Here is a 27,444-nt window from a genome sequence, read left to right as displayed (position 1 = left end):
TCCTCTGCTTCTGGTTTTCATTCTGGTTCTCGTTCCCGGTTTATTGTGAACCAGCCTTAACCGAGTTAGGCTAGCTTACCCCCATCTAGCGGTAAAACGGCCGGAACGTGAGGCGTGAGGGTTGCGTCTCACACGCCTCCACGCGTGGTACCCAGTCATCTGGATGAACTTTGCAGCGATGACGTCGTGACTGGGTGCGACCGATCACTCAGCAGGTTTCGTGTCGACACGCTCCCACCAGCTGCGCCCACTCGCTTCCAGATTCCTGCCAGCCTGCCTGCACTTGCTTGGAACGCAATTTGGGTCGCTCTTTGGAAATTTAATAACAAAACCGCGTACAGTGACCGACTACTTCACTGTTGCAAAATGCAAGACCAGCGGAAGAAATTTACTTCCTTCATTCGTCATTTATTTAAAGTGCAAACTGACAGCTGTACGATTTCCTATTTTACCGGTTGTGACTACAATAACGTCATTATACTGAAGGAAAATTAAAGTCTGAAATTAATACGTCATTGTCTTCTTAACCTCCATCCCGATCTTCATCGTAGTTTGTTTCTAATTCGTATTTTCTTAATCGTCTTAAACATAGCCTAATGGTGGTTATTTCAACCTCACCTCGTCCTCTTTCTTGTTCTTCCCCTCCTCTTGCCCCTCCATCACTATCGCCTTCGTTTTTTTTTATATCATCTTCTCCGACGTTATTACTATATTCTCTTTCGTCGTCCTAGTAGTCGTCTTGGTCGCTGTCACTTTCATTTTCGTCGTCGTCGTCGTCGTCGTCGTCGTCGCTATTTTATTCTCCGTCATCTCCGCCATTTTATTTTTCGTCTTCTCGCCTCCATTTTTTTCTCGTCTTGCCTCCAATTTTCTTTCCATCGTCTTGTTTCTAATTTTCTTTTAGTCGTCTTTCCTCCAATTTTCTTTTCGTCGTCTTGCCTCTAATTTTCTTTTCGTCGTCTTGCCTCCAATTTTCTTTCAGTCGTCTTGCCTCCAATTTTTTTTCCGTCGTCTTGCCTCCAATTTTCTTTCCATCGTCTTGTTTCTAATTTTCTTTTAGTCGTCTTTCCTTCAATTTTCTTTTCGTCGTCTTGCCTCTAATTTTCTTTCCGTCGTCTTGCCTCCAATTTTCTTTCCGTCGTCTTGCCTCCAATTTTTTTTTCCGTCGTCTTGCCTCCAATTTTCTTTCCGTCGTCTTGCCTCCAATTTTCTTTCCGTCGTCTTGCCTCCAATTTTTTTTTCCGTCGTCTTGCCTCCAATTTTCTTTCTGTCGTCTTGCCTCCAATTTTCTTTCCGTCATCTTGCCTCCAATTTTCTTTCCGTCATCTTGCCTCCAATTTTCTTTCCGTCGTCTTGTCTCTAATTTTCTTTTCGTCGTCTTTCCTCCAATTTTCTTTCCGTCGTCTTACTTCCAATTTTCTTTTCGTCGTCTTCCCTTCAATTTTCTTTCCGTCGTCTTGCCTCCAATTTTCTTTCCGTCATCTTGCCTCCAATTTTCTTTCCGTCGTCTTGTCTCTAATTTTCTTTTCGTCGTCTTTCCTCCAATTTTCTTTCCGTCGTCTTACTTCTAATTTTCTTTCCGTCGTCTTCCCTTCAATTTTCTTTCCGTCGTCTTGCCTCCAATTTTCTTTCCGTCGTCTTGCCTCCAATTTTCTTTCCGTCGTCTTATGTCCATTTTGTCATAGTTTTGCCTACAATTTCTTCTCGTCGTCTTGCCCCCATTTTATTCGTCAACTGTCCACACCTGTGGAGTAACGGATAGCTAGTCTGCCCGCAAAACCAGGTGGCCCGGGTTCGATTTCCGGTTGGGGAAGTTACCTGGTTGAGGTTTTTTCCGGGGTTTTCCCTCAACCCAAATATGAGCAAATGCTGGGTAACTTTAGGTGCTGGACCCCGGACTCATTTCACCGGTATTATCACCTTCATCTCATTCAGACGCTAAATAACCTCAGATGTTGATAAAGCGTCGTAAAATAACCTACTAAAATAAAAAAATATTCGTCAACTCGTCGCTATTAATTTTCTCCTCCGTCGTCTTATTGCCATTTTCTTCCCCGTCGCATTGCCGCCATTTTCTCGTCCCTTGTGTCACAGCCATTTTCTTCTAGGTCGTCGACGTCGTCTTCCTCTCCTTTCCAACTTACCTTCGTTTGTCGCAGTCTTAAATCTTGGGATTCAAATGTACAGTGGAGTCCCTCCGTTGGAAACTTCTGTTACAGAAACTTCTAATTTGGAAAGCTAGCTGACTCCTTCCACCACAGCAACACCACTCAGTACGTTACTGATAAGGCGATCGCTTTGCTCATGCTGGACGTTGTCATCAAAGGATATAGTAAAGAAGAAAGAATTGTATTTAAACTTAGGCCTAAACATGAAAATATTACAAATTTAAATAAGAATTATTTTAGCATCTAAATATATACATACACAAATATAAGAGTAAATAATTACAGTGGGAAGTCCTCTAAATAAAATAATTGTTTCAACGTTAACGACAAAAATATTTTAAGTCATTTAGACTGAAATACCCTTTCATAATACATTTACTCAGACAAAAAATTAAGTTGAAACTTGTAGTGAATCTGCTGCGTGGTGCCTCCAAAGCTTAGAGACAAGTATGTACAGTGTTTGTACTCACCCGGCTGTTTACACCACGTCCTCTGTCTACCAATCATTGAGTTGATCGTTCGTCAGTGGTTACATCGTCTAGGTAGGGGCGGGCACAGAAGACCAATAATGAAAAGACAGTACGTACAAACGTATAAAATGATCTTTGATTGGCTAATAGTTTTTACTTCCATTTATAAACAACGAAGGGACTCCACTGTACTAGTATATGACAATTATTCGCCTCAGAAATTAAATAAATAAGTAAGCCTAAATATAGAATAGTTTAATGCCTGAATAGAAGGAATGGAAAGTTCTAATAATCAGCGGAAAAAACATTGTGGTCGAAAGGATTCAAACTCTGCCTCACCGCTCTTTCCGCTTTTGGTTTCTGTAAGCGGAAGGAATATTGGTGCATTCGCAAAAGGTTTTGCAGCAGACCTATCTGAGGGTCGTACGTCAATGCCTGTGATTAGATTAGTAACTGATAGGAGTGTAATTGAATGTGATTTCCGCAATCTGGGAGGAAAGTGTAACATGCGGATATAGAAATGTGACGAAGCTAAATATTTTAGTACGCGCACCTAGATCTTTATTCAAATGAGCAAATTATTTGTAAGCATCATGCCTAAACTTAGCAACGGGAGAGTCGAAATTAAATAACCTGTCCCCGTGGCACCCAGATCGTGGGAGACGAGGTGTGGCTGAGCTGGGAATGCCTAGCTTAATTAAATCTGCTACTTGACTGCGTAAAACAGGATCCCGGTAGAAACACTCACTGTCAGACAGACTGGTATCAGAAATGTCATAGATATCATCATATAACAGATTTTAAAGGGAATCCCTTTTATATTTCAACACAAAACATGAAATAATAATTATTATGATGTTCAAAACTATCTTCCACCGACCAAATTATGTCATTTTGACTTCCCGGTTTTTCCTTTTTTTTTAGTCCATATTCCTTTTTTTCCTCTTTTTAAATAACATCTCTTAGCCTATTTTGGTCCTTTTTGACAGAATATCGCAAACATTTAGATAATTTTCCCTCTTTTTCCTTTTTTTAGTCCATATCCTCTTTTTTCCCCTTTAAAAAACATCTCTTATTTTGGTCCTTTTTTTGACAGAATATCGCAAACATTTAGATAATTTTCCCTCTTTTTCCTTTTTTTAGTCCATATCGTCTTTTTTCCCCTTTAAAAAACATCTCTTATTTTGGTCCTTTTTTGACAGAATATCGCAAACATTTAGATAATTTTCCCTCTTTTTTCCTTTTTTTAGTCCATATCCTCTTTTTTCCCCTTTAAAAAACTCTCTTATTTTGGTCCTTTTTTGACAGAATATCGCAAACATTTAGATAATTTTCCCTCTTTTTCCTTTTTTTAGTCCATATTCTCTTTTTTCCCCTTTTTGAAAAAAAAACATCTCTTATTTTGGTCCTTTTTTGACAGAATATCGCAAACATTTAGATAATTTTCCCTCTTTTTCCTTTTTTTATTCCATATCCTCTTTTTTTCCCCTTTAAAAAACATCTCTTATTTTGGTCCTTTTTTGACAGAATATCGCAAACATTTAGATAATTTTCCCTCTTTTTCCTTTTTTTTTTAGTCCATATCCTCTTTTTTCCCCTTTAAAAACATCTCTTATTTTGGTCCTTTTTTGACAGAATATTGCAAACATTTAGATAATTTTCCCTCTTTTTTCATTTTTTTAGTCCATATTCTCTCTTTTCCCTTTTTAAAACATATCTTATTTTGGTCCTTTTTTGACAGAATATCGCAAACATTTAGATAATTTTCCCTCTTTTTCCGTTTTAGTCCATATTCTCTTTTTTCCCCTTTTTAAAAACATCTCTTATTTTGGTCCTTTTTTGGCAGAATATCGCAAACATTTAGATAATTTTCCCTCTTTTTCTTTTTTTTAGTCCATATTCTCTTTTTTCCCCTTTTTAAAAACATCTCTTATTTTGGACCTTTTTTGACAGAATATCGCAAACATTTAGATAATTTTCCCTCTTTTTCCGTTTTAGTCCATATTCTCTTTTTTCCCCTTTTTAAAAACATCTCTTATTTTGTTCCTTTTTTGACAGAATATCGCAAACATTTAGATAATTTTCCCTCTTTTTCCGTTTTAGTCCATATTCTCTTTTTCCCCTTTTTAAAAACATCTCTTATTTTGTTCCTTTTTTGACAGAATATCGCAAACATTTAGATAATTTTCCCTCTTTTTCCTTTTTTTAGTCCATATCCACTTTTTTCCCCTTTAAAAAACATCTCTTATTTTGGTCCTTTTTTGACAGAATATCGCAAACATTTAGATAATTTTCCCTCTTTTTCCTTTTTTTAGTCCATATTCTCTTTTTTCCCCTTTTTGAAAAAAACATCTCTTATTTTGGTCCTTTTTTGACAGAATATCGCAAACATTTAGATAATTTTCCCTCTTTTTCCTTTTTTTAGTCCATATCCTCTTTTTTCCCCCTTTAAAAACATCTCTTATTTTGGTCCTTTTTTGACAGAATATCGCAAACATTTAGATAATTTTCCCTCTTTTTTCATTTTTTTAAGTCCATATTCTCTCTTTTCCCTTTTTAAAAGCATCTCTTATTTTGGTCCTTTTTTGACAGAATATCGCAAACATTTAGATAATTTTCCCTCTTTTTCCTTCTTTTAGTTCATATTCTCTCTTTCCCCTTTTTTAAAAAAACATCTCTTATTTTGGTCCTTTTTTGACACAATATCGCAAACATTTAAATAAGTTTCCCTCTTTTTCCTTTTTTAGTCCATATTCCCTTTTTTCCCCTTTTTAAAAAACATATCCTATTTTGGTACTTTTTTGACAGAATATCGCAAACATTTTTTCTATATTTTTTCCGATATGTCTATAACTTCCTGAACAAGCGAAAATAAATATCGTTCTTCTTCTGATTCCAGACATTGAAAAACTAATAAAGTGTGCTGATTTAGAGTTCAGGATAAAAAGAAAAATTTCAGTTGATGTTGAGCGATCATTTTCTGTTTATAAAGACATTCTGCATTCAGAGAGGCAGAATCATATTGAAACATATTGAAATGTTGAATGTGATCAAATACAACAATTTCCTTATGCTGTGAAGCGATAAATATAAGCTTGTGTGTGTTATGTGTATCCATGAATGTGCTGAAGTGTGTTTTCAATTAAAGTAGCATTCTTTTGAGAGAGTAATATAGTCCTTTTTGAAGTCCTTTTTTGACTATATCAAATACAACACTTTCCTTATGTTGTGAAGAGATAAATGTAAGATTGTGTATGCCATGTATGTCCATGAATGTGCTGAAGTGTGTTTTGGGGAGTAATATAGTCCTTTTTCAAGTCCTTTTTTTGGCTATAACTTTCCCTTTTTTGATGAAAAAATCCGGTCTCTAATCATCATAATCCCACGTATTAGACCTAATGGTCTGTTACGGTCTTCATCCATTTTTTTTAGGTCTTCCTAAGGCTGTGTTTATGTTGGAGCGACGATAAAAAATAACAGCAACGGTAGTAATCTTGAGACAAAAATCTCTTCCTTTAAACAAATGAGTGCGTTTATGTTGGGGAAGAGCATCGCTGTGGAGCCTCGCTGCTAACAAAGATACCAGCAATGAAAACTCGAGACTAGGTTTTCTTCGCTTGACTCCATGGTTCAAGTTGGAAAAGAAAACATGGACGTAGACAAATTAATTTCCTCAGTTTTCGTTCGTGGACAATTATAGGACCAGAAAGATAAAAATCACCGTAAAAAATTTATTTTCGACAAATTGTGGGGCTGAAGTGGCAATGGATTATTGAATTCTACACGTGAGTAGGCCTAAATGAAAAATATTTGGGTTACGCTACAAATCAGATATGTTTATTTTATTATGAACGTTGGACATTTATTTTACAATAATGATATGTCTACATTAATTTAATAACCTGGAAGGACCATGGACAATAACCGCTGTCGTCATTGCGGCAGCGAGATAGAAACTCTCCCACACGTCCTCGGTTCTTGCCCGGATGGCGAGGCTTTGCGCAATACCAGACACCACAAAGTACGGCGTAATACGGGGTTTACCGTTTTCGAAGAGATTCATGGTCTATCAACCACAGGCAATACTCGAGGATAGATATAATCGCTTTCCAGAACCATCGTAGAGGTTTTATAATTGACCATACAGTTCGTTTCGAGACTTGCAAGAGCCAACCGCAAGATGTCCATAAGGAAAAACAATTAATGTATGGACCAAAATCCCGTATTATGAAGAGAAATATCAATTACAACAGATAGAAGTAATAGGCCTAGGCTTGATGGTCGGAGCAAGAGGATCCATCCCGAAGCAGTCTGTTGATTTTTGCAAGGCTTTTCATTTGCCTTCATCTATAATTACTAATGTTTGTTTACTTGCGTTGAAAGGTTCGATTGCATTGTTAAGAAATCACCTCAGATAAGACATTGCACTGTAATTTATTTTTTTCTCTTTCTTGAATTGGTTCTTATATTAATAGCAAATTATCCATGTAATATGTACTATTCAAAATTTTGTTTTTGTAAATGGTATACTTTGTGTTCTAGACAATCCCTGTTTAGGGAAAGTGTTTGATGATGATGATAATAATAATAATAATAATAATAATAATAATAATAATAATAATAATTTGTTATTAACAAATACAATTTAATTTTAATTGTTTCTTATAAAACACATTAACAAATTGCGATATCAGCAATCAAAATCGTCATTGTTATGACCTGTGCAGAATTCATTCATTCATTCATTCATTCATTCATTCATTCATTCATTTTATTCCATAGATTTTACATGAGCAATGAAGCTTTAAGATGTGGAACATGTCAACATTTTACAATATTACAATTACAATTTTTACAAATTTTTATAGTTTTACAATTTAGTAATTTTCTACAATTTTTACAATTTTGTACAATTTTTTTTACATTTTGGCGAGATGTAGTAAGATGAGATGAGGTCCGAGGATTCGCCAAAATATTACCCGGCAATATCTATTTAATAACAAATTTATTATTTTATTACTAAATTCAACATCATAATGTGTTACACAAGAGAATGTGAGATTGGGTGGCGCAGTCGGTATAGTGCCCGAGGTTGCGGGTTCGATCTCGGCTTAAAGTGTGCTTAAATGCGACAGGCTCATGTCAGTAGATTTACTGGTATGTACTCGTTAAAGAACTCCTGCGGGACAAAATTCCGGCACACCGACGACGTTGGTATAACTGACGGAAATGTGATATTGTCATGTCTTAGTTTGCTTTGCAGTTGCGTATGTGAAAAATGTATCTCTGATGACTTTAAACGACTTTGTTATCGTTGCACAGTTACCAACTAACTACATTTATTTATTTTGAAGCAGTTACAGGGTTCAAAAGGTTTGTCATTTCGTAACACATGTGATTTCTGACACACGATATTTCCAGTTAAGGGGAGCAAGTGCAATTAGATGCTGAAAAATACGATGTAGTGTCATTTCTCTAGTAACTAAAGATATTATTTGAATCGGAATTGAGTTAATTTATCTTAATTGCCTATGGTTAATTATCATGAGCAGTTACTTAATTTTTGACGTAAATACTTCTGTATCCAAGGGTTGCTAGAGATATCAGGCTGACAGAACCTGATAATAGAATAGTGTAATATCAATTGAACTATGTATGTAAATTGGTCAGGAAATAAAGAGCTTTAAAATGATATACTACAGGTCCATTTATTTTCATTTACAATACTGTATTTCAATAATTATTAACATTGTTCATTTGTTATCACAGCATTCATGTCTCCTAACAGTGCATAGCTTCTGTAATATTGCAGAGGATTATATTGATAAAATATGTAAAAAAAAAAGTTGAAGCTTCTTAAATATGGTTCCGGATTTGAAGTAAGACCAATTGGAAATTACAAGGACTTAATTAGAACAATGAATTCTCGCAATTGTTGATTAGCAACTGTAATGTTACCGATATCGTATATGTACGAGTATTTATAACCTATTGTAATAGTAATATACGTTACAAGAGTGGTATGTTGACGTTTTCATGGTCGAGGAAAAGATTGAAAAAGCGAAACGTAGTTGAGCTTTTTTAATTTCCGAGAACATTAAAACAAACATACCGCCAGTGTATCGTACATTATTTTATTACATACCTGAAAGACGAATTTCTAATTAGCTGGAATGAAATCTCCATGTTGGTTTCTGTTTAATGACGGCAACTTCGGAATACCAAAATATCTTTTTTTCAACATTGTTGCTATAAAATGTTTTCTGTGTTTACTATACTTCAGCAGGCCGTGATATACGTCTGTCTTTTTTTTTCCCTCAGTCTATAAATGCGAACTTAAAACAAACGGTAAGGTTATGTAAGGATTTATTTTTCATTTTAATATTTTAACAATATTATTTATATAACATATTGCAGTAATAACATCGGCATCTGGAATCTTGTTGATTTTTTCACGGCTTCCTTAATGTTACTTGTATCAGGAATGCAATAAGTTTCGTGGAGTAGTAGACTTTACTTAATTTTTGCAAATATTTAAAAACAATAATTAACATTGCAATTTATGTGAAATTGCAGTGGTAAGTTTCCAATTTATAATTATTACTATGTTAAACGTCTCTAAAAATAATATGTTAAAAGCCTAAAGCAGTAAAATGAATGTCGCGCTTAAGCGGTAAGAAGAGGGAAATTGTTATGTGTGTTAGGTTGGGAATACTGAATGTGGTATTTCACACTTACCGCGTATTGGTTCTGTGCAGAAAACAAGCAAATACGCACGATCTCGTACAAACACATTTTAAGTGTAATTAGTTCAAATAAAAGCGACATTTTCAATTTTAAAGGATATGTTATAATTGAAAAAAATATATTGGCAATGAAAGACATATTGCAAATGGCAATTTATACACTTTTAGGCCTATACAGTATATTTTATTGCGTATAAAGTAATTCTAATAGAAGAGTGTTTGTCAAATTCTTACGTCAAGATTCCACTGTAAATTTTTCGTAAAGAAATTTATTGTTCATTATGACGGTACTGCAGATTGTCAATTCATGCAATTTCTCCTTTATCAGATGATATCTTTGTCTCTAACTCAGCGGTGACCAAAGCGGGTGTCGTGGTTACATCGTGTAATCTCAGACATTTAAACGGGTACGAGGAGTTTCCTGTACATTGCTGTGTGTTTCATTCACGTACTGAAGGCAAGCAGTGGCGGCATCATGTCGCTCTACAAACTCTGTCTCTACAAGCAGTAAGAGGTGGTTTCGTAAAGAATGAGAAGGAAAAATTTTGTTGTTGTTCTGTCGGACATAATGTAATATGTTTACTTTGCTCAACGGTTCAATTAGGAGTGTATAGAAACACTAATTGCCACGCTGAATAATGTATTATTATTATTTTTTATTATTATTACCACTAAGTATGTGTTTCTATAATTCTTCTGTACGTACATGAATTTTGATATTTTTAGATCTTCTCCATAGAAGGATAAAATTATTAAGTTTTAACTCAATTTTCAATCTTCTGAATCTTTAGATGAGGGTAACTATTTATTAGTTATTCATTTAATAATAATATTTTAGAAAAACTGATTCAATATTATGTGCCAAGGAACTGTTAAGCGCCAGGAATTACATGTCTTAAATAATAGCCAGGAAGAGAAAGATGAGGTAAATAAATGTAAGGAAGTCAGCTACCTAATGGGGTTTGAAATATCTCGTGCTCTAAAGCCTTTTAATAGAGCAGAATTTCTCAAAAGAGTAATGATTAATAGTACATTATGCAACGAGCCTATAATGAAGGTAATTAAGAAGTGAGTATGGATATTTATGAAACGAGCGCAAGCGAGTTTCATAATTTTCATACGAGCTTCTTAATTACCATTATAGGCGAGTTTCATACGACTTTTTATGCTCGACCATATTTATAACTTCATATTATTAATTTTAGTTGTATCTGACCTTCAGCAATGTTCCGTATGTTGTGAGATGTGCGCAGACGCGAAAGTATTGATTTTTTCCGAGGAACAGATATCCATATTGACCTTGCTAGGCCATAAGAACCTACAGAGATAACATTAAAATTAAATTAGACATTGAAAAACGAGATGACAAATTGAATTTATTTGAATATTATTTACAATTAACGCTAATTATTATAGTAACAGAACATAACCTTCTGCTACAGTATTGGATTTCCAGCCTCCGTGACTTTTCGCTAATTCTCTTTCGATTGCATATCCGAGAATAATCGATACTAGCGGTTTTATAACGGTAGAAAGCTGACTTGTCATTGGCTGAACAGTTGTAACCCGAGTCGTCATTGGCTGAAAGACCTGACCTTTAATGAGTAGGTGTACTTTAATGACATGCATTAAAGTTCTGCTACCAGGTGTATAATTACTACGTTTCGGCATGGTCGAGCATAAAATAGCTTAAATAACTTGTCCATAAGAAGTTTTTAATTTTGGAAAACTACGAATTTCTGGACCAAGTATCGAGAGTAGAATTTAGAAAATTCCTGATTATAGTTAAGAGGAAGGTTAAAAAAAGAAGCAAGAAAAATCGTATATTATTCACTGGCTCTTGATGACAGCAGTGACATTACTGGTACAGCAAAGCTTGAGATTTTTATCCGCGGGATTGATCAAGATGTTAGCACAGGAACCACCACTGGTTGTAGTTTTCATGCCAAGTACCTTTCCTCAGTCTCCTTCGCTATGGAGTAATGGTCAGTATATCTGACTACGAAACTAGCGGACCCGGGTTCGAGTGCTGCTTAGAACAAGTTGCCTGGTTGAGAGCCGTCCTGGGGTTTTCCTCTCAACCTATTCAGTGGCGGTTACGCGTAGTTCGCAGAGCCATGATTGTGGATCATATCACATTCGCCAGAACGTGCACTCGTGTTAGGCCTAGTGGTAAAGAACGACGAATTATGACTTTCTGAACTGCGCGTATTATCACAATGATAGTAACCAAGGACATTGCAGGGAGGTATGTTCACGTGTCTGTCATGAGGGCAGCCTTCGACAAACAACTATGTACAAAAATTATACAAACGTAAAAAATTATTTAACGTAATTTTACGGATTCTTTTTTAAACTTTACAACGTTTTGAAAGTATCTATATATATATATATATATATATATATAATTTGAACTGGTAATGGAAATTACGGGAAAACGGCTGGACGGATTTTAATAAATGACCCCTCATTTTGAAGCTTGGAACTCAAAGCTTTTCAGAAAAATAGTAGTTTTCAGTGAAATGTCAATTTTTCAACATAATTTTCCTATTTTCCAAAATCCATCTGTCGTCAGTTTTTAGAACTAGCTAATAGCATTCACGGCCGGCTTGATGTTTTCTTCGCTTTTTTTGTAAAGGAGAAGCAAGCGACCATCAAGTCGGCCGTGTTGCATTTCAGAATAAAACAAAACACATACTACAGTAAACAATATAACACGAAGGCCATGATCTGCAAGAATGCTGACATATTTAGAGCTCAAATTAAATTGGTTATTAAAAACTTAACTTACTAAAAATAATTTATAGGTTCGATTCTGTGGTGTGTAATTTTCTGGGTACAGATGTGTATTGGATATTAAAAACTACAAAACTTGAGGTGGTTTGATGACATTATTACCATTAGAAATGAAATATTATTGTAGTTAATGCCATGATGTGACTACTTATATTGATAATGTGAAAGTGAAACATTTTTGGGGTTATATAAGTAGATGTACAGAATAACTTAAATTAGATTTTGATTTCTATATTTTACTGAGCGGCGGCTATATAGTATATGTAGTATATGTTACTGAAAGCTATAAAACTTACGTAAGATAATAATATTATTAAAAATCAAATATTTTTATAATTATTAATCAAGTGGGGTTGGGTCTTTTTCATATATTTAATGACGGTGTGGTGTAGATATTTATATGCGTGGTTCTCTTCAGTATTGGCTCGAGAGAGAGTATCTTTCATTGTTATGGAAGCAAATAACTTTCAGAATGTCTGGTATTCTTCATTGAAAATAAATCTGAAAAATGTTTATTTGCACGTCTAATGAACTTAGTTTGCAGAATTTGCTGCACAAGCCACTAGTCTTATATAAAATGAAATTGCTTAAAAGTCTTGAGTCTCACTGCATATCTTTATCGTTAATTGGTTATTTAACGACGCTATATCATGTGCGGTGTTACCTAGCCTTGATAGAATTAGTGATAGGGAAATGGTAGGCTATTTGGCGAGGTGTGTTCGAGGACTCGTCATGGGAATAGCTGACGAACGCCTTACAGTTGGGAGAAACGTGAGAAAAAGTCCAGACCAGGTAATCGATCAAAAGAAAATTTTTTTAATAGTACATTTTTTTAGTTGACAAGAATATTGTACGGAAATGGAACTATAAAAATTTGAGATTTATCCTTCGAAAAGGTGGAAAAATTCAAATGTCTTAGAGCAACAGTAACAAATATAAATGACACTCGAGAGGAAATTAAACGCAGAATAAATATGGGAAATGCCTGTTATTATTCGGTTGGAGAAGCTTTTGTCATCTAGTCTTCTGTCAAAAAATCTGAAACTTATAATTTATAAAACAGTTATATTACCGGTTGTTCTGTATGGTTGTAAAACTTGGACTCTCACTTTGAGAGAACAGAGATTAAGGGTGTTTGAGAATAAGGTTGTTAGGAAAATGATCGATACATCTTAATGTCGTCTATCATCTGATATCTTCTTCTGCCCCGAACTCTTCTCCCGTTCACCATTTCTTCCAGTGCATCCTTCAGAAGGCAGTTTCTTCTCAATCAGTGACCACAAAATGATATGAATGGGATATTTGTAAATGATACTGTCGTCCTGGCTGGACAAAGACTGTTTAAAAAAAAGTGTTTGAACTATGGTTTTATGAAAACCACTGAAAATTTTCACTCTTATAACATAGGCCTGTGTTTTTGTTTCCCCTAAAAACTAATTCAGTAGATGGCCACTACAATACGCTCACTATATGCTTAATATCTCAAATTTGCATTTTTTGGACCATGGTTGTTAAAAAAAAATCCTTAAATTGTGTTCTCTTTTTGTCTTTCAGGGGACGGCGATGCGCGGCGCGTCGTCGGGTCTGAAGGCGTCCACGTCCGGCAGCACACTGACGGCTAGACCTGCCTCCAGACCTCCTCCTCAGCCTTCAAGGTAAGATAATGCATTCATTTGTGTTCAGAATGTGTGTCATTCCGTCAACCACAATTCTGCGAAACGATCGCCTAATTTGTTTCTCTGAATCTCAGTAATTGATCCTTTTATAGTCTACATAGCGCAATGGTTAAGAAGTTCGTTACAACGATGTAGGCATACACAATTATTGGTGTATTAGATTCATTGAAAGCATAATCTATAGTTTTTAGTTACTTTTTTGTCGTCAGTGAGTCGATTGATCATCCATTTAGTGAGTCGATTAGTCTCTCGTTCAGTGAGTCTACTAGTCTGTCGTTCAGTGAGTATAATAGTAGGTGGTTTAGTGAATCTAATAGTCGTTCAGCTGTTGAATAAATGCCTACTTTATCAAACGCAAAACTATTTAGTAAAGGCATGTTTTTCGTAATGGTCATGGATAAAATAATTTATGTGTATCTTTTATAATTTAGAAATTACCAAAATTCAGCCCTCTTCTAAAATAACTAAGTAAAAAAAACCTGCGTTACAACAAGGATTGGGTAAAGCAAGGAACTTCAATTTTTAATATTGCATAATGAAATTTGTTATCCAAATGGCCAAGACATGGCTTTCCGTGCCGGAGTCCAGAGTTAATTTGCCGAGTCCAAGTGGGGCTTCTCTTATCAACATATTTCCGTTTTCCCTGCCAGAATTTTCCTCAAAATGTCATTCTTGTCGAGAAATTAGTGTGCCGAGCTATCTGACTCCATGGGATACGAGCGACGGACTTTTGAAACAAGTAATAATGAGAAACTTCGCCAGCTTCTGAGTGCAGTACGGCACCATTCATTTGCCTTGTTAGTTCAGTTGGCACGCTAGCTTACGACTCTACTTCGAATCTCGGCAGTGACGGAGTTGTCTTTTGTGGGCAGTGTTGCCAACCCTAGCGATTTATTCCTAGTTATATGGAATTTGAGTGAAATCTGGGGATTTGGGGATAATTTCAGTAGTTTAATATCAAAGACGGACATCTGTCATCTCCATAATTTTGATCTAGACGCAATTTTTTTAATTCACAGTGTTCTTTGTAATAGTTAACACAATTTATTTTATAAATGTAGTATTAAAGTTTGCATATGGTTTCACTATAACTGGAAAGAGCATGAAAAATTGTATAAAAAATCACAGCTATCTAAATTTCTATTGAGGTCAGATGTCCGTCTTAGGTATTAAGCTACTCATTTATCCTAAATTTATTGTTTCTAGGAATTTCTTGATTTTTCCATTTAAAGCATTTTTTTTATTTCACTTTCTGTTTTGATTTTTATATATTTAAAATTCGAATTAAATATTTTCTTAGAATTATATTTCCTAACAAGAATAAAAATGTAGGACCAAATTTCCATTTTTATCACATTCCTCGTTGCTGTAATACAAGAAAAAATGTCACCAGAGATCATGTGATGTTTGCTCCTCGATGTCTTTACTTGCAGCTTTTTCTCGTAAGAAGGCGACTGGATAAGACAGTTGCCTGCCCTCCCAAGCCAAAAGGGCGTATCTCAGAACTTGAATATTTTTCAGTATTGAGGATTTAGTGAATGATCAAAGCGTGCCTACTTTTAAAGTTAATTTATTGGAATTTTTGGCATATTCATTATTGAAATATATTCAGAATATCTAGAATATAATTTTTAGACTAATTAGCTTACATTTTTATGTACAATTTGAGATACGCCTAATTTGCTAAATATTAATATTAATTGTTAAAAATAGTGATATGCTTAGCAAATTAGGCGTATCTCATATTGTACATAAAAAAACAGTAAGTGAAATTAATTCTGGTTTATTTTATTAATTATTTTTTTATTTTATTAAATTACAACACATGCTGCATAGCAGTATTGCAAAAAATACTGCAAACTAAGACAAATATTACCTAGAAAATTAGTGAAGAGACAGAAATTCATTTACCAAACATTCTGTTAATATATTAATGATACAAAGATACAACATTGAAGTTGAAAATGTTTGGTTATATTTACTAAGGTTCACAGTTCACTAAATACTTCTAAGTAAATTACTGAGGTAAATAAATTAACTAAAAAATAACAAAACACTGAAAAGTTAGTTTATACCAAATAATTGATACTTGAACACAATAAAATTTTAGTCATCATTTACTGGAAGATTCTCCCAAAATGTCAGTCTGTTTTTCATTATTCCACCCAAATTGCGAATTATGGCACTCTTTTTTTTTTTTTTAAGCAGGGCATCCAAGGGGTTTTCGTTGCTGCTCAGGACGATGGGAAATATGCATTCGGTTAGTGGTGATTACATTGCTGAGAACGGATTAAAACACGAAGGATTTGTTACTAATGCGGTTACGTCTAATTTGACTAGAATGGCAAATAGGAAATACTAAGTGAAAAGAACGTATGTCTGAGAAACGGCCTTTTTGCTTAGAAAAATGAACTTCCGTCAAATTCGCTTAGGAATTTATATTAATTTTGAGATACGACTTTCATTAAATCACATTTTAAAGGCACAATTCATTGAGAAACGGCCGTTTCCTTTAGGAAATAGATATATTAGCATCTGAACTCTCCAATTATGTCAAAAACTGATTTTCAGAAAATCCTTGAGATACGCCCTATTGGCTTGGGAGGGCAGTTGTATGAATGTAAGTTATAAGTGGTTGACTTCCCCTTTTCTCTACTCAAATTCCTTACGGGGAAATTCAAGCGAAGCGGATTGAGTTTACAGCGAAGTGATTCTGTGATTTGTGACTTAAGCAAATAATCTTATATTTAAGATTAAGTAAGAAAAGAGTAGATTTGTATGCTCGAGTAGTCCTACTTCGAATCTTCTAACAAATTAATCTTCTCTTGAGAACTAAAGCAAATATACTTTCATATGAAAAGTTTTCTTTGTATGAAAATTTATTAATGTTTCATCATTCCAAAAATGTATTGTTGAGTGGGAGGGGGTGAGTTTGAGGATGCTCATTAAGTAAAAACTTGTAAGTTACCCTTAGTTGGTAATATTTTATTAGGGCTAATGAGTGCAAAAATAGTCTATCAAATGATTATAGCTATTGCCCGTTTAGTTGTATTCTATTTCGTCGTTGGTCCTGCAATAACTTCTATGTGACATATTTATCGATTTTCAGATTTTTGCTCTAATAAATAGCTTAAATAGTGATACAGCAAATGAAGAGTCCACTGCAAGAATGATGGATGTCACTTTCTTGTCGAAAATGAACCAAGACTGTCAATGCATAGCTTAAGACACATAGAATGTACATACAGAGTTATATGGTATTAACACTGATAGTCATTGTCCAGTAATGATCGGAAAATCACAGTTAAGCTTTGAGCGCTAAGCATTTCAAACTTTCAATTGCTTCTCCTGCAAAATGTATTCCAAATGGCATCCATCATTCTTGCAGTGGACTCTTCAAATAATAAAATCTCCAGTCCAAACCTGTGGAGTAACGGTCAGCGCGTCTGGCCGCGAAACCAGGTGGCCCGGGTTCAAATCCCGGTCGGGGCAAGTTACCTGAGTGAAGTTTCTTCCGGGGTTTTCCCTCAACCCAGTACGAGCAAATGCTGGGTAACTTTAGGTGCTGGACCCCGGACTCATTTCACCGGCATTATCACCTTCATCTCATTCAGACGCTAAATAACCTGAGATGTTGGTACAGCGTCGTAAAATAACCTAATAAAAAATAAAATCTCGTATAGGCTATGTAATTATATTTCACTCTTTCGAAAATATAAGAATTCACGATCTCCTATGTACCACTGCCATGGAATGAATAAATGTGATTTTTCTTCCTACTGAATAATTTTATATTTTGCACATAGGAGTTATAATAATAATAATAATAATAATAATAATAATAATAATAATAATTTATTTTAGCTGGCAGAGTTAAAGCCGTAAGGCCTTCTCTTCCACTCAACCAGCAAAAAGTATATATACATATGCATGAACTTACAAAGAATTCAACAACTTGATTTAGATGAGAATTACATGTATGCAAGAGTTATTTACGAATTAAACAACAAAATACTATTAATTAAACACTGAAATAAACTGTGTAGCAGAATTAAGCTAAAATATATAGAATGTTAATATATTTAAAATAATATTAGATAATAGAAAGAGATTATTATGAGACAATTTTGAAAATACAGCACTATCAGGATGATGTCTAAAGAAAGAAGTAACAATGTAGTCAGTGATAGTTTAAATCAGTATGATTGGAGTGAAATGCTAATAAGGTTATCTTTTAAGTTGTTTTAAAAAGTGTTTATTGTCTTGCAGCCCCTAATACTTTGTGACAAGGAATACCATTGACGCGAGGTGGATACTGTAAAAGATGATGAATAACAAGATGTTATTGCAGGAACAACGACGATTTGTTATTGTGAATTTTGTTAATAAAGATGATTATTATTCAGTCTTATAATACAATGCTATTCTGAAATTAAGGATTTTTATTGGAGTGTAAGGTAAAAATAGGCCTAGATATTTTAGGGATTTTTAGGCTAAACAAGTTGGCAACACTGCTTTGTGGTGCACATGCCAGATTCACAAAACACTACCGTGTGTGTTCGTCTATGGCTATGCGAATTTAGAACAAGTTTGCCTTCGTGCTTAGAACCGAGAGAAAAGAACAAGAATCGATAATCGGCGCGTCATAATTGCAGCTGCAGTGCCCTATTTGTAGGAAGCTCGATCCAGAACTGATATGGCGGCCAGATGTTGGTCTGGCGCTGCGGGGGACATGGCAGCTTGCTATATCGCTTGTTCATCAGCTCAGCTGTATGTCCGCCTTGGAATTTTTTAGGATCTCAAAGGCAGTTGTTACGCACAAAAACTAGACGCAGAGCCCAGCACTTGTGTGCGTGTTATCTGATGAGATAGTATCAGGCTGATAGCGTGGCTGTCGGATTGAGTCTTCAGGGAACTGATTGGAGCTGTTCTAGTGCCTTCCTGAGATAATGCAGGCAGACAATTCTGTTCTACACATGTCTGATATACCAGTACTTCCCGGTAGCCGGTTGCCGAGAAATTAGTGATTTTTATATCGAATTAATTTACAATATGTGAGTAAGAAACATCAGCGATTTTGAGTTAATGGGACTCTCCACTAAAAATTACAACTTTTTTCATAATCTTTATTTTTACAACCAAATTTTGAGAGCATGTTTACTATGTAAAGGACTTACTTACAAATGGCTTTTAAGGAATCCGAACGTTCATTGTCGCCCGCCATCGGTCCCTATCCTGAGCAAGATTAATCCACTCTCTATCATCATATCCCACCTCCCTCAAATACATTTTAATATTATCTTCCCACCTACGTCTCAGCCTCCCTAAAGGTCTTTTTCCCTCCAGTCTCCCAACTAACACTCTATATGCACTTCTGGATTCACCCATACGTGCTACATGCCCTGCCCATCTCAAACGTCTGGATTTAATGTTCCTAATTATGTCAGGTGAAGAATACAATGCGTGCAGTTCTGTGTTGTGTAACTTTCTCCATTCTCGTGTAACTTCATCCCTCTTAGCCCCAAATATTTTCCTAAGAACCTCATTCTCAAACACCCTTAATCACTGTTTCTCTCTCAAAGTGAGAGTCCAAGTTTCACAACCATAAAGAACAACCGGTAATATAACTGTTTTATAAATTCTAACTTTCAGATATTTGACAGCAGACTGGATGACAAAAGCTTCTCAACCGAATAATAACATGCATTTCCCATATTTATTCTGCGTTTAATTTCCTCCCGAGTGTCATTTATATTTGTTACTGTTGCTCCAAGATATTTGAATTTTTCCACCTCTTCGAAGGATAAATCTCCAATTTTATAGTTCCATTTCGTATAATATTCTGGTCACGAGACATAATCATATACTTACACCCCTATATAAATCCCGAATGTTTTTATTCTTACTATTTGTTTCTACCTCATTCAGTTTTTCCTTCGAGTAATCTCTCTTTTTATTCCCAAGTGTACGACTCTTGAGAATATTAGGTAATTGAAGAAATGATGTTCCTGAATAGTTCATTCTTTATTTGTAATATTCTTTTACCCTTAAAACTCAAGAATAATGGTATTTAACAAACAACTTCAAATTAGTGTAAGTCTGGAAATATTGAGATTAGAACAAATGTTTATATGACATCTTTTGCTCAGAATGTCTTCGGAAATAAGCTCCGTAAGTGGCGGTAAATCAATCGTGAATCACCCTGTATAGGAATAGGCCCACGTAGTGAAGGTGAACGTTCAACACGGCGCACCGTGTAGACACAAAATCTGCATGCCTCTTAATTGAACGTGCATTTTAAACTTTATTCCTTCAATATTCTCATGAACACGCGCATGCAAAATTGAACCGTGTAGATGCAGCTTTAGAGTCATGGTTACGACCGCAGTTTCGAATCCTCTGTAAGACATAGATGTTTAACCGTTCGGTGTAACTATGTTATGAGAATGACTGGCATTGTGAGGATCTTACTTCGCAGGAGTACCACCTTATGTTAGGGCAACAAGAAATCTGCAGAAAAGTATATTCTATTATTCATGTGCTAAAAAGGATAAATGTTCATCTTCCCTCTTGCTTAAAAAAGTCCCTTGTGCAGACCCTTGTATTTCCCTATTTTGATTATGCTGACATTTTACTGACTGACCTCTCCAGCGACAACAAAACGAAACTTCAACGTGCTCATAATTTGTGTGTACGTTTTGTAAGCAATGTTCGTAAATATGATCACATTACCCCATCCCTGGAAGCAATAGGTTGGCTTAAACTAGATAAGAAAAGAAATTTACATTCACTTCTCCTTCTCTTCGAAATCTTGAACTCTTCTATTCCTTCGTATCTGTCGTCTCGCTTCACTTACCTTTCTTCCCACCACAATCTGAACACACGCTCTCGCCATGAAACAATACTAACAATACCATCCCATCGCACCTCCTCATACTCATCCTCTTTCACAATAGCCCTGCCAAGACTCTGGAATTCGTTACCTGCTAGCATCAGGGACTGTCGAAATAAAATTGAATTCAAACGCAAACTTACTAGGCACTTGGTCAGTAATTGAGACTCGTTCAGACATGGTTTCTTGTAAATAGTTCTTTTAAACTACCACAAAATATCTCAATATCCGGTAATTTCATCACTATAGAATTTTGTTACTGTAGGTTTAATTTGTAATTGAGCAAATACAAAAATATTCTTTGTTCTTAACTTCTATGATAAAATGTCTAGCTTTCATTAATCAGGTATTCTTGTCGTACTTTAATTTTTATTGTAATTGTAATTGTAAATTTAATATTAATTGTAATCTTATTGTTCATGTTATAGTTGTAATCCCCTGGTAAAGGGGCAGAGAAGGCCTGACGGCCTTATTTCTACCAGGTTAAATAAATAAATCTAAAATCTAAAAAAAAATCTAAATCTATAAATTCCCTATGTGAATAGATTGTAAATTGAAAATTAGTCGGCGGAGTAACGTTGACTTTATGTATAATTACTCACATTTAGTGAATTATTCAGCAGAAAATTACTTAACAATGGAATAACGCATTTGTAGTGTAAAATATCCACGTTCTGATCAGTCTTGTGTTAGAAAGTTATGAAAGACAGTTTATCAGTATTTACGTTATGCAACATTAAATCCTTCAGTCGCAGTTGATTTAAGTCCTCTTATCTGAACACGTGACACCGACAGCTGTAATTTTATTTCATTAATAGTCTCACAATACACAGTTGCGGAAACACCACTTATAAAACCTTGAATTCGCTAAGAGGACATGATGATGATGATGATGATTATTATTATTATTATTGATGATGATTGATGATGATGATTTTAGTAGGTTATTTTACGACGCTTTATCAACACCTTAGGTTATTTAGCATCTGAATGAGATGAAGGTGATAATACCGGTGAAAATGAGTCTGGGGTCCAGCACCGAAAGTTACCCAGAATTTCCTCATATTGGGTTGAGGGAAACCCCCGGAAAAAACCTCAACCAGGTAAAGGCTGGTTCACAATAAACCGGGAACGAGAACCAGAATGAAAACGAGAAGCAGAGGACGTGAATATGAACATTTTTGATTCACAATAAACCGAGAACATAGACGATTATGCATATCGATATGTATGTCAATAACGATATGTAAAGTCGATATTATGCATTCTGATGTTATTTGTGTATAATTGACCAATGGCGTTCTCTCATGAGTACAAGGCAGCCAACATAAACACAGGTTAACCAACTTCGAAATTTGAACTGAAACATTTCATTAGGTACGGTACTATAAATATGCCCATGCATCTTTATTATCACAACCTATTTTAAGTCTACCATAACGTAAAATAATTAGAGAAGATACAGTAGTTATTGAATTGTAGTGTGTAATACAACCAATACAGTAATAAAATATGATTGGCTTCCGATTGGTGTTCAAAGATGCAGCTATTGAAAGCCACGTATTCTCCTTCATTTTCTCATCTTTATACGAGGCACGCCGCTTATCGTAAATGTGAGGATTTCAATATTAGAATCTCATCAAATGAAACTTGCTCCATGATGCACAGCACAGAGCAAAATAATGTATAGATTATGTCACGGTCTTCTTGCTACAAAATATACGACGATAAAATAGCTTTTAGATGGCAATAGAATGAATCTAGTGGGCTGTGATCGGAAACGTGAACGCCAAAGTTGAAACTTGGCCAACTCTCAGTTCTCGATCCCGGGCTCCGGCAAGCTTTTCGTTAATTGTGAATGCTCACATTTAAATGTACACATTTTAACAATTTTTACCGTTTTCGTTTCCGTTCCGATTCTCGTTTCCGGTTTATTGTGAACCAGCCTTAACTTGCCCCGACCGGGAATCGAAGCCGGGCCACCAGGTTTCGCGGCCAGACGCGCTAACCGTTGATGATGATGCACCTTTATCTCATTTGTATTAATCCTTCTTTTGCGACCATTACGCAAGAAATCGCGAAAATCTGTTCGTTAGTAGATGACTGTGGTGATGCATCTAAGTGACTCATAGCACATATTAAACAACACGGAATATTAATATATTCTGGTTGTAAAATGTGAATAAAATGTGTCGCGGATGCATTTGTTTTTATTAAGTACGCACAGAAACGGGAAAGATTGAGAATTCGTGTTATACAGTTTAGATTTCTGATTTCTTCTGTCGCTGGCGCTGGTGTAATGACTTCAAAGGGACTTTTAGTAATGGTATCATCTTACTCGATGGAGCAACCGCCCGAATCTAGCAACAGATTTCTCATCTGAGTTGCTATGGTAACATCTCGCCGTGCTTTCATCCTTTCCTACCCACATTGCTGATAGTATCTCCGCAGGAATTTGTGTATAATCCGTCCTTTGTACGAGTGTAGTTCATTCTAATTGCTTTAGTTTTACACAAGATCTCTGCATCGGGGCCAGGGCTGTAGTAGTCCCACAGTTCTGTGTTAACATCTTAACGTAGGCCTATCTGTTCGGCCAGGGAACTTTACTTTCCAAAGTGTCCGGGATGTGTTCGTCCTTATGAACTTCCTCCCAGTCATCTTTCAGATGATATCTGTATCTTTGTTTTGAAATTACTGCCGTGAGAAGAGGTGACGCATGCCTATGTTCTTGGCGCAAATTTATAGAAGGTAATGTTACCTTTTCTTGTAAACTAAAGTACAAATCGCACACAGGTGCTTTTGCTGCTGAAGAATCTTTTGGACAGACATTAATCATTCGTTTCCTTTAGGATTTCCTGGTTGATATGGATATTTATTAACTTATTCCTTCCTTGTTACTTACTTACTGGCTTTTAAGGAGCCCGCAGGTTCATTGCCGCCCTCACATAAGCCCGCCATTGGTCCCTTTCCTGAGCAAGATTAATCCAGATTAATTCCACCTCCCTCAAATCCATTTTAATATTATCTTCCCATCTACGTCTCTACCTCCACAAAGGTCTTATTTCCTCCGGCCTTCCAACTAACACTCTATATGCATTTCTGGATTCGCCCATACGTGCTACATGCCCTGCCCATCTCAAACGTCTGGATTTAATGTTCCTAATTATGTCAGGTGAAGAACACAATGTGTGCAGTTCTGTGTTGTGTAACTTTCTCCATTCCCCTGTAACTTCATCCCTATATTTTCCTAAGCACCTTATTCTGAAACACCCTTAACCTATGTTCCTCTCTCAAAGTGAGAGTATTCCTTCCTTGTTACTTTTTTTTTAATTTCGCATTTAGTTAATTAGTTGTTCCTCCTTACTCATCATTTCTTTGTCTTCTTTGTTTACTTTCTTTTTTCGTTTCCTTTTTCTCGTTATTTGATTCCTTCCTTACTTAATTTCGTCCTTTGTTTTGGTGTATTAGTTCATTTCAAATCCTCTTCGCTGGTTTCTCTTTGTCTATTTGCTCAAATGTCATTGTCTCTTTGCTGGAAAGCCACTGTCTATTTTCTTCCTTTGCCACTGTCTCTTTGCTGAATTGTCACTGTCTCTTTGCTGGAATGCCACAGTCTCTTTGCGCGTTTTCCACTGTCTTTTTGCTGTATTGCCACTGTCTCTTTGCTGGAATGCCACAGTCTCTTTGCTGGAATGCCACAGTCTCTTTGCGCGTTTTCCACTGTCTCTTTGCTGAATTGCCACTGTCTCTTTGCTGGAATGCCACAGTCTCTTTGCTGGAATGCCACAGTCTCTTTGCTCATTTTCCACAGTCTCTTTGCTGGAATTGCCACAGTCTCTTTGCTGGAATGCCACAGTCTCTTTGCTCATTTTCCACAGTCTCTTTGCTCATTTTCCACTTTCTCTTTGCTGGAATGCCACAGTCTCTTTGTGCGTTTTCCACTGTCTCTTTGCTGGAATGCCACAGTCTCTTTGCGCGTTTTCCACTGTCTCTTTGCTGGAATGCCACTGTCTCTTTGTGCGTTTTCCACTGTCTCTTTGCTGGAATGCCACAGTCTCTTTGTGCGTTTTCCACTGTCTCTTTGCTGGAATGCCACAGTCTCTTTGTGCGTTTTCCACTGTCTCTTTGCTGGAATGCCACAGTCTCTTTGTGCGTTTTCCACTGTCTCTTTGCTGGAATGCCACAGTCTCTTTGTGCGTTTTCCACTGTCTCTTTGCTGGAATGCCACAGTCTCTTTGTGCGTTTTCCACTGTCTCTTTGCTGGAATGCCACAGTCTCTTTGTGCGTTTTCCACTGTCTCTTTGCTGGAATGCCACAGTCTCTTTGTGCGTTTTCCACTGTCTCTTTGCTGGAATGCCACAGTCTCTTTGTGCGTTTTCCACTGTCTCTTTGCTGGAATGCCACAGTCTCTTTGTGCGTTTTCCACTGTCTCTTTGCTGGAATGCCACAGTCTCTTTGTGCGTTTTCCACTGTCTCTTTGCTGGAATGCCACAGTCTCTTTGTGCGTTTTCCACTGTCTCTTTGCTGGAATGCCACAGTCTCTTTGTGCGTTTTCCACTGTCTCTTTGCTGGAATGCCACAGTCTCTTTGCGCGTTTTCCACTGTCTCTTTGCTGGAATGCCACAGTCTCTTTGCGCGTTTTCCACTGTCTCTTTGCTGGAATGCCACAGTCTCTTTGCGCGTTTTCCACTGTCTCTTTGCTGGAATGCCACAGTCTCTTTGCGCGTTTTCCACTGTCTCTTTGCTGGAATGCCACAGTCTCTTTGCGCGTTTTCCACTGTCTCTTTGCTGGAATGCCACAGTCTCTTTGTGCGTTTTCCACTGTCTCTTTGCTGGAATGCCACAGTCTCTTTGTGCGTTTTCCACTGTCTCTTTGCTGGAATGCCACAGTCTCTTTGTGCGTTTTCCACTGTCTCTTTGCTGGAATGCCACAGTCTCTTTGTGCGTTTTCCACTGTCTCTTTGCTGGAATGCCACAGTCTCTTTGTGCGTTTTCCACTGTCTCTTTGCTGGAATGCCACAGTCTCTTTGCGCGTTTTCCACTGTCTCTTTGCTGGAATGCCACAGTCTCTTTGCGCGTTTTCCACTGTCTCTTTGCTGGAATGCCACAGTCTCTTTGCGCGTTTTCCACTGTCTCTTTGCTGGAATGCCACAGTCTCTTTGCGCGTTTTCCACTGTCTCTTTGCTGGAATGCCACAGTCTCTTTGCGCGTTTTCCACTGTCTCTTTGCTGGAATGCCACAGTCTCTTTGCGCGTTTTCCACTGTCTCTTTGCTGGAATACCACTGTCTCTTTGCTCGTTTGTCACTGGTTCTTTGCTAATTTCTTTTCATTTTTTCTTTTTCTCTTTTATTGTTTTTATTTACTCTTGTCTCTATCTTTGCCTGTCTTGTTCAATTACATACTTTTTTGCTCTGAAATTTCTGTTGTTATTTGTTTAATATTTTTCTCGTTTTTGTTAGTTATTTATGTTTTACTTTTCTTCTTCTTTCATGTTCTTTTTATATGTTACTGAGTATTTTTACTTCCGTCTTTTCGGGAAGTTTGAGGTTTATCTCATATTTAGTAATTGTGTATTACATAATGCTACAAACCTCTTTTAGAATTGTAAGTTTACCGAAAATAACAGGTTACGTCATACACGTTCTTCAGTTTTGTCAGTCGCACCTACACTCTCACGCAAGTGACTCTGTTCCGGACCTAGTAATTTACTTTATATAGAATGTTGTCAGACTTAATTTCACCCGGACGCTCGCAGTGTATGTTTCCTGCAAAGCAGTAGATATCACACGGTACATCGCTGTGTTTCCTTGTTATTTTCTTGGAGTAGAGGAACACGGTGTGAAGCAAGGCCATCCTATTGTCACAATAACCTTGTTGGCTAGGCATAATCACATGATAGAAAAGTGTATACGTAAAAATGACACCCATGTCACTTTGGCCTTGCTTATAAAAATCACTTGATTGTAACGGCTAACATTTTTTAAATTTCTAATTCGCACGTGTGTGAAGGAACAATGCACTGGTTATTATTAACGATATTATAATTAATATTGTCCTTATTGCCTATTACCTTAGCCTTTTGTTTTCTTCAACGGTCTTCATTGTTATAGCTTCTCTTGGTATTTCAGACTTTAAAAAGTCATTGAAATTTCTAGCAGTCAGTTAATACGTTCCATGTTTGTTACCCAAAGTTTCTGCTTTATATAATAAAATAATTTGAACTAAATCGTGATGGGATAGCCTACACACATGCACATATGTATTTTCTTTGGTGAAGCATTTAATTTCTAATATATAATTCCTTCTTTTACTCATTATTTTCTCTCGTTATGATGGGATTATATAAATACTTTCAAAGAATAGGCTTACACTAAGACATTTTAAATCTGTTTGATATCATTTACTTATTATTATGTACCTGCCCTACGCAATCATTCAGGTAGTCTTGTATCCTTTCTTATCTCCTCTATCTCTATATCTCCATTGTAGTCTCTTCTGTCTCTTCTCTATATCTCGATCCTAGTTTGTCCTGTCTCCTCTTTATATCTCCATTCTAGTCTCTCCTCTCTTTGTTTCGTCTCTATTATCTCGTCTCTCCTCTTTAGTTCTGCTTCGTTCTGTTCAATGCAAGATACCAACCAACCAACATTCCCGGTTTCCAAATAGCGTTTGCTGGCTTGGACAATCTGTATACC

General features: G+C 36.1%; 1 protein-coding gene across 8 annotated transcripts in view; it reads left to right on the top strand.

The window, feature by feature from the left end:
- Window positions 1-27,444, top strand: part of LOC138713098 (cytospin-A-like) — a 406,047-nt gene that overhangs the window by 212,661 nt on the left and 165,942 nt on the right. For all 8 annotated transcript variants that reach the window (XM_069844871.1, XM_069844870.1, XM_069844867.1 and 5 more), the window contains exon 2: window positions 13,735-13,835. In XM_069844871.1, coding sequence (XP_069700972.1) covers window positions 13,744-13,835 — 92 coding nt within the window. In that variant the 5' untranslated portion in view covers window positions 13,735-13,743. The remainder of the gene's footprint in view (window positions 1-13,734; window positions 13,836-27,444) is intronic.

The sequence above is a fragment of the Periplaneta americana genome, chromosome 14 (genome assembly GCF_040183065.1).
Source record: "Periplaneta americana isolate PAMFEO1 chromosome 14, P.americana_PAMFEO1_priV1, whole genome shotgun sequence".
Lineage (NCBI taxonomy): Eukaryota > Metazoa > Arthropoda > Insecta > Blattodea > Blattidae > Periplaneta > Periplaneta americana.
Note: the sequence above shows the minus strand (reverse complement) of the source record. Positions and strands in the feature narration are given on the sequence as shown.